Here is a 9,996-nt window from a genome sequence, read left to right as displayed (position 1 = left end):
AACAAGAATCCATTCCCTTCTGCTTATTCTATTATTTATATTTTATTTTACATTATTTAGAGATTATGTACATTTAAAATAATAATAATGATAAAATGTCATATAACAGTGTCCATCAGCTGCCAAAAGGGCGCAGTGTGTTTTCTAGAGGATGTTGCTCGTGACAGTACTGTGATTCACACGACTCTGATTGGTTAACACGCTGTGGTTTGATTGGTCGCTGTTGACACGGTGGGCGTGGCTAAACGTCAATGTTTATGTAGCCTGCTGTCTGTCCGTGGATGTAACAACCGCACCAAGGACTCTGCAATGTGATTACCCGACATATTGATTTGTTTTGCTCTCATTTCACCCGCTGTCTCTACCACATTATGCACCAGCCGTCACCATGGGAAGCCACTAGCAGGTGAAACACGGAAGACACCGAGGAAAAAGCCGGAATGGCTGGCGCCTTCAAAGGCTGCCAGAAAATCCGAGGTCCGCAGCTCCGAAGTCTGCTGGAGGCGAAGGACTTCATCCTGTTCGACTGCGACGGGGTCATATGGCACGGAGAGAAGGCCATCACGGGCGCGGCGAAGGTGGTCAACTCGCTCATACGAAACGGAAAAAACGTGGTGTTCGTCACCAACAACTGCACCAGGCCGCGGGAGAATTACGTGCACAAGTTCTACCGGCTGGGCTTCACCGACGTGATCCTCGAGCAGATCTTCAGCTCGTCGTACTGCTCGGCTCTCTACCTGCGCGACGTCGTCAAGGTCCGCGGCCGGGTGTTCGTCATGGGCTGCGACGCAATGCGCAGGGAGCTGCTGGAGGCGGGCGTCCCCTGCGTGGAGGAGGTGGCGGACGAGCCGGACGCCACCATCTACGACTGCGCTCTGGCTCCGGACGTCAAGGCGGTGCTGGTGGGACACGATGACAAACTGACTTTTCTCAAACTGGCCAAAGCCTCGTGCTACCTGCGGGACCCGGACTGTCTGTTCCTGGCCACCGACAACGACCCGTGGCACCCTCTGTCAGGTGGAAGGATACTGCCAGGTATGCTGGTGGTGATGAGGCTCTGTTTAGTGAAGCTGTGTTTTACTTGTATTGGTACCAATCATGTATAAAGGTCAGCTGGAGCTATAGAGACTCACTTTGAAGTGACTATTATAAGCATTTCTCATTGATTTTTATTATATTTTTGCATATAAGATAAGATAATATAAAATAAGATGAGCCTTTATTAATCCCCAGAGGGAAATTCAGGTGTCAAAGCAGCAACATCAGCCTCATCAGCAAACATCAGCAAACATCAGCAAAGCAGAGGTAAAGGTATACCAAAATTATAAAATCAATAATAGAGATAAAAAAGATACAGAGTGAATGGGTGAACATAGTGTGTGCAGTCCGTCAATAAATAAATGTAGTATGTACAATAAATAAACTAATATTTAAACTACAGTAAATCTATATTATAAGTTAGCACTTTAAATGTGAGACAGCAGAATAGCCTGATGTAATGTAAGCTGCAACACAAGCTTCCTTTTAATGGTTTCCTATAATATTGATCAGTTGTATCAGCTGTGGTGTTGTATTATTATATCTGTGGGGAGGAGTGTTTGTGACATGAAGGCCTCTGTTCATCTCCAGCACGAATAAAATAGTTTCAACCAACAACAGAACTTTAGAGTTAATGTTAACCTGCAAATTCTAGCTGTATTTCTGCTTAGTTACACACTTATTTAGTCTAAAATACAAAAAGAGACATGGTGTTCACTGTGATGGATGAACCCATGGCTGAATAGGGAGGTCCCCATTGACTGCCATTCTTCTCAATCTCTGCATTGTTTATGTACTCCGTCACCTTTAAGGGGCCCACCATGTACAGTGCACACGACAGACTAAACATGGCAGCTTCATTATAGTAAATTATTTAAACCTGAAACCCAAGGCACTATCTGGTACTCCCATGTTGACATACAACCTGACCTCAGGTTTGTTTTAACACACATTTATTTTGGAATGAATATGCATCATGTAAGTGCAGCATGAAATGATATATCAAAAGGTATTAAAACAATTTTGCAGGGCCTCGAGATCAGGTGATAATGGTGCAGCCCTGGTGGCTACCCCAAGTTTTCAAGACACTCACCATTTACAGTTTTATTTTTGCAAAATGAAACACTTCATTTAAAACTATACACTAATTACTAAAAGCCCAATTGTATCACCGTATGGCACACATGGCTCACACGATCTGATTCAGTTTGAACCAGTTACACAGTGCTGGGCTCAATCTAAAACACTCTCTACTACTACTAAACATTCCTACTTTTCTAATGATATAGTCTGGGTTTGATTGTTTTCAGAGATATTGTTAGAGTAAAGCACATCAATATATTGACCAAACACAACACACAAGACCAGCTGCACACTGATGAAAACATTTATTTCCCTCCACATTGTAAAATCAGTTTTCATTAATTTCCAAAGATAGCATTTTTGCACTGAAGATCAGAACGGAAGATATTCTAAATAGAACATAGTACATAAACACATGTGTAACTCTACCTCTTCCTCTCCCTACCCTTCTTCCTCCACGGGCTCCCCCTCTCATCCTCATCCTCATCCTCACTCTCCCTCTTCCTCTTACTGCAACGTTGCCTTCCATTTTTGTTGAAGACAGGAACACTCACATGTTGCCTCTTTATACTGCTCACACCTGATTGGTGACGGCCGTGTTTGATCAATTGGTTCATAGGAAAGTATTTTTAAAGGCAGTGCCTTGAAATGGTAAAAGGAGTGACATCATGTTAGATTTCTGTCTGTAGAGAAGTGTGGTTAGTGTTTTGCAAAAATGTATGTTGAGTATGTGCTTATAGTTGTGCAGATCTGGGCTGAGGCTTTGCTCCTTGAGTGTCAGTTTCAATAATTGTACCTTATGTGCTATTTCAGTGTGTTAGCACATTGAAAAAAAGCTGTAATCGCAATAACCCTGGTTCAGGTCAAAGCACCAGGCTGGACCTCCTTCCTTTCTCTCCCCTCATTTCCTGTCACCTCCCTACTGTCGCTATCGAGACAAAAATGCTACCAAAAATATTAAAAAGATCAGGCCCTATGTAGGCTATACTGTATGTGATTAGTAATAGGCTAGCGCATGAAAAACCACGGTCACGGTACTAAAACCATTGATCAACATTGCAGAATAAATCTCCCTCCATCTATCTCTTGGGTTTAAGGAGTCACTCTAGATAGGTGATGCATAATACATAAACATCTCATTTGCACCCAAACATACTTGAAGGAGACGTGTTAGTGGGGCGTTGAAGGAGAGGATGTGTTTCACTTGAATCTAACCTTTTGTCTCATCTTGACCCCCCCACCCGGCAGGTTCTGGGTCCCTCACTGCAGCCCTGGAGGTGTCCTCAGGTCGCAAGGCCACAGTGATCGGCAAGCCCAGCCGCTTCATGTTCGAGTGTATCTCCAGTCAGTTCACGGGGGTGGACCCCGCCCAGTGCCTGATGATCGGGGACCGCCTGGAGGTGGACATGCTGTTCGGGTCCAACTGCGGCCTTGACACCATGCTCACTCTCACCGGCGTGTCTCAGATCGAGGAGGCCCAGGAGTACAGGGATAGTGAGCTGACCACCAACCACAGCTTGGTGCCCGACTACGTGGTGGACACCATCGCCGATTTCTTACCCGCTTTTGAGGAACTGGACCAACAGGACGAACAGAGCATTTGACGAGTCCTTTCACCTCCAGTACGGAGCGCAGATCGCTTCTACTGCATTTCAAAGTGCAATGTTTAAGTCTGGCATTTGCAAAAAACGCGTACCTCTCCACGATTTATCCAAAACTAGAAACGTTCCTCAGTAACAAGGTGCCGTTTATGTTGTGAGCAAGACACGCATAGGACAGAATATTCTCCCCCAAAATAATCAGAGTAATCCAGTGCATACCTCAGTGTTTCTTCTAGTGTTGTGCCCATTTGTGACTTGACAGTTCCTCGTTGCTGTTAGTGTTTATATTAATATATGAATATACTGCACTTTCTTCTCCATAAAGTTCACAGGTCTGTGTTTGATATTGGGTTTTGAACATCCAGAGGGTATTTTTGTAAAGCCATGAATTGTTCTGTAACGGCATTCATGTGTTTAGGAGCTGGTTGGTTCATTTTTTTTTTCCATACATGTACTTAATAACGCAGAATTTATTTCTCATACGTGTTTGCCTTACTGTGACTTCTCCTTCATTAATTCATAGCAAGAGGAAATAATTAAAAACTGTGTGGGCTTTTCTCAGTTCTGGTGGAGACTTAAGATGACAATCTGCCAGTCAGACAGGTGAAGTGTGTTTTCACCTTTCTGTCATGTCTGTGCTACTTGTGCCAATATTCATCCGAGTACGAAACCGCTTACTGAACCTCATAGTTAGTAAAACCAGTTACACATTAATGGTGGCCGGTCATAGTGCACTGTCGTGAAATTTCAATGTTGTTAATGTTTACCATATAGAGCATGCCAGCAACGGTAACAACAATAAATAATACCCTAAAATGAATCCTTAATATATGATGTTCATCTGTTGAAGACAATATGTCATGTTATTACAAAAGTCCTTATCTTCTGCTTGTTGTGTGTCTATGTATCAAGCATGATAAGAACACCACAATCAAAATACAAGATTCTTTTAATCATTTAAATCCAGCAGTAGTTCACATGAACACCATCTCACTCAGTGCCATAGCAACTTGATATATCCAGCATCTCTACAGCCTCGGTTAGTTCCAACAAACGGATCAGTTAGTGTATTATATGAAAAGCAAAGGAACCTTCCCATTGTTTCCTTCTATGTGCTTGGATTTAGGTGTGGTGGCATTTGCAAAAAATATATATATATGACAAAATTATAAATCAGGAAATGTTGAGCTGAGCTGGTATAATGTTGAGACCAAACAAGGAACCTGTTATGAATAGCTGCAGTGGTAGTACAGTAAATAAGGAAAGCCTAGACGCTATTGTTAAAGTTTTGCTGTGATACAATCAATATATCCCTTTTAGCATGAACTTAAAATACAATTACATCTAAAAAGAAAATAAGCATATGTACATTTTAACAGGCTTTATGCAATACTTTATTCTATATCATGTCTCATGTGGCATTAGGTTTTCTTGTGCTGAGGAACAGAGTTAAAGACACAGACTGATCTCCGACAGATAAGGACTTTGGCTGCAGTGATTGAGTCGCTTCTTGTCATTCTGGTCCACCACGCTGGGAAGAAAGAAAACACAATACAAATCTGTCAAAAAAAAAAGCTTACGTGTACCAACAAGGAACAGAACACTAACGCTCCTTACATATGACACTGCACATGCACTCTCTCTAAATAGGCCAACTATATTTAGGTTTACATTCTTTAGTTTTTGCAACTAGTTGTAAAATGTTCTTAAGATGCTGTAAATTGATTAAAATTACTTTTATGTCAGTGCAACTCCAAAACTCTGCCTTCCAATCTGTTTAATCTAGGGCTGTCAATCGATTAAAATATTTAATTGCAATTAATTGCAAATTAATCACGCATTTATCTGTTCAAAATGTACCTTAACCCCTTTGTCAAGTATTAATACACCTATCAACATAGCAGTGGGCAAATCGGCTTGCCTTATGCAAATGTATGTATATATTTATTATTGGAAATCAATTAACAACACAAAACAATGACAAATATTGTCTAGAAACCCTCACAGGTACTGCGTTTAGCATAAAGAAATATGCTCAAATCATAACATGGCAAACAGCAGCCCAACAGGCAACAACAGCTGTCAGTGTGTCAGTGTGCTGACTTGACTATGACTTGCCCCAAACTGCATGTGATTATTGTAAAGTGGGCATGTCTGTAAAGGGGAGACTCGTTGGTACCCAGAGAACCTATTTTCATTCACATATCTTGAGGTCAGAGGTCAAGGGACCCCTTTGAAAATGGACATGACAGTGTTTCATTGCCAAAATTTAGTATAAGTATGGAGCGTTATTTCATATGATGCCAGTATCTTCACTCTAGCTTTAAAACTGAGCCCGCTACAACCTAAAAATCGCATTCGCGTTAATTGGTTAAATAAACTAGTGGCGTTAAAACTAATTTGCGTTAACGTGTTAACTCTGACAGCCCTAATTTTATCACGTTTTAGTTTTTAAATTCATTGAAACATCAACAGTACCAATGCAGACAACCACTAAAATCTATAGGAGTTTAGGGTCAATGGTTAGGGCTTAGGCCAAGGTTCTGTTCTTACTGACACCAAAGTTTAAAGGCCAAATTGTCAGAGAAGTGTTCTGGTTCTAGTCTGAAATGACCCCTCACCTGGATGTAGTCCATTTCATCCAGAGCCATCGGTCTCCTGCGGTACCGTGCAGGTAGTAGCTGAATAGAGGCCAGGGTGTCTGGCGTACCAGAAATTGGGGTCAAAGGTACATGAGGTCTTGATAACGGAGGCGGCGCTGGAGCGTTGTGTGGTGAGAAATTAACTGCTACCGTCTTCAATGCCTCTTGAACTAGGAAAGGAAGGGGAAAATAGTCACTATAGATAGAAGGCAACTCAAGAAATCAGAAATCATCAATGGTGAAAACATAAAAGCAAATTTTGTGGAGCAAAATTCAAAACTAGCTGTACTGTAAATACAGTATCTCAGATGTTATGTTGACATCTGGCACAGAAAGATAACATACATTATGAAACAATACAGGTCACAGGGAAGTATCAGTTACATCTCCAAGAGCTGTTGTTAGGGTGGGCTCCTTCATTTAGGTCATCATGTAACTATCTGACTATTATTCACTTCCTTCATACTCACCATTGGGCTTTGGGATGTCTAGTCTTTTGGGGAACTTGATCAGAGGAGCGTGAGGCCGGACAGCCTGCAAACACACACACATTAAATCAAACAGCTGTGTGAATTAAGAATTAAGATGTTGTTTGTAGTGCCAAAAAACACTGAAAATGACAAAAGCAGCTCGTCCACAGGAAGAGCTGGATCACCAGGGTAACTGTGACATGCTGTTGACCTTTCATTTCTTAAAGTTTGCTGCACCAGAGTATTTCAGTGGCAGATACCTCAAAACGTTGGGAAGGAAAAAATGAAAAAAAAGTTTTTGTGTGATTTAAGTATAACTTCAATGATGACCATAGTCTGAGCCACAGACTGTGACAGGAGACTCACACAAAATGTCTAAGATCAACTTTGATCCATACTACTACTACTACTGAAACAAACAATCGGAGTGACAGTAAACAATTGACTACTATTTTGATAATCGATGAAAAGCTTATAGAGAAGTCTCGTTCTGAAATCCCGTGAGGCATTGTGGAATAAATCCACGGTGGAAACACGGGCAGAGTTTGTTGTGTTGGGAGAACAGAAAGCATAGCTTAGTGTTATCTAAAAGACTCTCAATGTCATGGCTGAATATTTAGCTAGATGATTACGACATATATACATGAGGTAATGAGAGAGATGTCAGAGCGAGGGGGCTGCCCCTGACAGGCGCCCCGAGCAGTTGGAGGTTTGGGGCCTTGCTCAAGGGAACCTCGGCAGTGCCCAAGAGGCAAACTAGCATCTCTCCAGCGACCAGTTCACACTCAGTACTTGGTCCATGCGGGGACTTGAACCGGCGACCCTCCGGTTCCCAAGTCAAGAAAGGGTCCTTTCCTTAATGTTGTCAGACACTTATAACAACAATCTGAGCCTGGCAGAAACAAGCACTTTTCACGTTTAGCTCCTCCCAGCAGTAGGTTAATGTTATCCCTCTGTTTCAACAAGGGTTGTCCCCATTAGACACTTGGACACAAAAACATGGACAAATAATGTCCAAGTTGAAAAATACCAAAGTGACCCTTTAAGAGGCAGACTTATAAAACCACTTTCAGACTAAACAATTCATCAACTAACCACACAAAGTAATCAAAAGATTAATTTATTATGAAAATAATAGTTGGCTATATGCAGTGCTGTTGTTGACATGGTTACTGGGCTACTGGGGTCTGAAGGCTCTCAGAGACAGTATCTCTGACTAGACCCGGAGTGACTGAGGAAGTTACCTAACTCAACACGTTTCTATCAGAACCTACAGCTTAATGTTTTAAAGCTAAACTTCACATGTGAACTAAAGTTATCTACCGTTAGCTACCGGCTACACCGTGCCGTGCCGTGCCGAGCTACCGGCATTAATCAGTGAACATATCAATAACCTTTAATATAGATGAAGTCAGTAGTAGTCTTTCTCTGCTGCTTGTTCTCCTCCAGATACCGTCTCTGTGTTCTGCGGTTAAACAAGGACACTAACAAGGGTACGACGGGATCTGTCATCCTAACAGGCCTCACTGAGATAACTCATCAGCCGTTTAGAAGGACAGAACAGCGACAGTTTTACCTGTCAACATTAATCCAACCTGAACTCACCTGGTGTCTAACAGTCATTAAAACAGGAGCAACATTACCTGGATGAGTCGGGCGGCGGGCGCGGCCATTTTGGAGCTGACTTTGCTTCCCATGACGACGTCACAACTTCACTTCCGGTATAAAACAGCTCCTGTAGCTGCTGAAACACACCACCAGATGACGCTGCGTCACTAGAGACAGTGACGTCTTCTATAGCATAACACACACAGAGGGGTCCAGAGTAGTGATGGGAAATCCGGCTATTTTTAGTGAGGCGGATCATTTGGCTCAGCTCACCAAAGAAGAGCCGGCTCTTTCGGCTCCCAAACGACTCTTCATTTTACCACTTCTGCCTTTTATAATTCAGCCAAATGTAGCGCTGTTTTGACCAATGATTAGTATGTGTGCACATACATCACTTAAATTATTCCATATAATTATACTGAACCTTATAATTTCCAGAATACCATTTTACATGCTGCTTCGTTTCCGGCTGTCACTCATCTAGTCTGCTATTCGCGCACCGCACTCCTCTCTCTTTCTCTCCTCCTCTCCCTCCTGCTCTGTACCTGTAGACCGCCAGCGCGCCGTGCAACCCCCTGATTGGTCGCACGGACGTCATTAACACAACATTCAGTCACAGTCAGTGCATGGAGTGCCCCTGGCGCGGAGAAGATCGTCCTATCATTCTGCCTTGAATTAATTCAAGAAAGAAAAAAAAACGGCTCTCAGACGGGAGCCGGCTCTTATCGTTCACTTAAAAGAGCCGTCTCTTTGAACCGGCTCGTTCGCGACGACACATCACTAGACTATACCATGACACACAGAGTGGTCCTGAGGATGCAGCTCATGGTGATGATGCAGATGCCTCTCATGGTCTATATACATGGATGGCATCAATAAGACATCTTTAGATGATACAGCAGGAATATGAATATTCTTAACGTGTGTAATTAAGGCTAGAAGACTAAAAATAAAGCTATAAGTCATTTATTCTATAGGCTACCTCACCTCTAGCTGTGTCTTTACCTCTCTGGTGACAGATATGTTGACCCTGTGGTTGTCCTGGAGGTCAGATCAGGCCATGCTGTGCTGCAGTCTTATCAGTCCGGGTTGTAAAGTTAGCCTCCTGTCTATAAAGGACATACAGAAATAGACAAATAACAGACCTTAATCCGCTTTAAAACACAACCAGCCGAGGTCAAATGAGGCTCCAAAGGCTTTTATTCCTCATAAAGCGGCTAAAACGCACTGTGCGATACCTTAACATATCAATATAAGACTGCTGTGCTAAAGCAAAGACAAATATCATACCCTTTCTTAAATTTCACTCCGTCTTTGGTTAAAAACCCCGGATGACCAGGTCAGGTAGTCAAAGTCTCGACCAATCAGCGACGAGGAGAGCAGCAGAGATCGTTTATACGACGAGATGAGTCACCAGCAGAAAATTCAGTCAAGTACAAGCAAGTCAAAGCACGAATCTCTCACGCTGCATTGCAAATACATAGTAATTACATAATAATAGAATAGAGATATATATTTCAAATCATCCCACTAAATGAATACAGCATAAATAAA

At 42.3% G+C, this 9,996-nt stretch overlaps 2 protein-coding genes across 8 annotated transcripts; one reads left to right on the top strand and one right to left on the bottom strand.

Moving 5' to 3' along the window:
• The first annotated feature begins 245 nt into the window (after window positions 1-245).
• On the top strand, window positions 246-4,549 carry LOC119492556 (pyridoxal (pyridoxine, vitamin B6) phosphatase). The gene is made up of 2 exons (XM_037777068.1): window positions 246-1,035; window positions 3,370-4,549. The coding sequence occupies exons 1-2, from the start codon at window positions 441-443 to the stop codon at window positions 3,723-3,725; spliced, it is 951 nt and encodes a 316-aa protein (XP_037632996.1). The 5' UTR covers window positions 246-440; the 3' UTR covers window positions 3,726-4,549.
• A 543-nt stretch (window positions 4,550-5,092) lies between these two features.
• Window positions 5,093-9,756, bottom strand: mrps36 (mitochondrial ribosomal protein S36). 7 transcript variants are annotated; one of them, XM_037777075.1, is made up of 6 exons: window positions 9,733-9,756; window positions 9,430-9,551; window positions 8,478-8,575; window positions 6,835-6,898; window positions 6,344-6,534; window positions 5,093-5,253 (listed from the first exon to the last, which is right to left on the bottom strand). In XM_037777075.1, the coding sequence occupies exons 3-6, from the start codon at window positions 8,529-8,531 to the stop codon at window positions 5,236-5,238; spliced, it is 327 nt and encodes a 108-aa protein (XP_037633003.1). In that variant the 5' UTR covers window positions 8,532-8,575; window positions 9,430-9,551; window positions 9,733-9,756; the 3' UTR covers window positions 5,093-5,235. The 7 variants fall into 7 exon arrangements, with proteins under 7 accessions (XP_037633003.1, XP_037633000.1, XP_037632998.1 ...); XM_037777072.1 differs by having other exon boundaries at window positions 8,478-8,578; window positions 9,448-9,551; window positions 9,733-9,752; XM_037777070.1 differs by having other exon boundaries at window positions 8,478-8,578; window positions 9,733-9,751.
• Between the last annotated feature and the right edge of the window lie 240 nt (window positions 9,757-9,996).

The sequence above is a fragment of the Sebastes umbrosus genome, chromosome 8 (assembly GCF_015220745.1).
Source record: "Sebastes umbrosus isolate fSebUmb1 chromosome 8, fSebUmb1.pri, whole genome shotgun sequence".
NCBI classification, from domain to species: domain Eukaryota; kingdom Metazoa; phylum Chordata; class Actinopteri; order Perciformes; family Sebastidae; genus Sebastes; species Sebastes umbrosus.
Note: the sequence above shows the minus strand (reverse complement) of the source record. Positions and strands in the feature narration are given on the sequence as shown.

Bases quoted from the DNA above. Each gene is read 5' to 3' on its own strand.
- LOC119492556 (XM_037777068.1), top strand. From the start codon at position 441: ATGGCTGGCGCCTTCAAAGGCTGCCAGAAAATCCGAGGTCCGCAGCTC. The intron at 1,036-3,369 runs GTATGCTGGTGG...CCCACCCGGCAG, and splicing joins AGGTGGAAGGATACTGCCAG to GTTCTGGGTCCCTCACTGCA.
- mrps36 (XM_037777075.1), bottom strand. From the start codon at position 8,531: ATGGGAAGCAAAGTCAGCTCCAAAATGGCCGCGCCCGCCGCCCGACTC. The intron at 6,899-8,477 runs GTAATGTTGCTC...GTGTGTTTGCAG, and splicing joins CCGCCGCCCGACTCATCCAG to GCTGTCCGGCCTCACGCTCC. The intron at 6,535-6,834 runs GTGAGTATGAAG...TTCCTTTCCTAG, and splicing joins AGACATCCCAAAGCCCAATG to TTCAAGAGGCATTGAAGACG.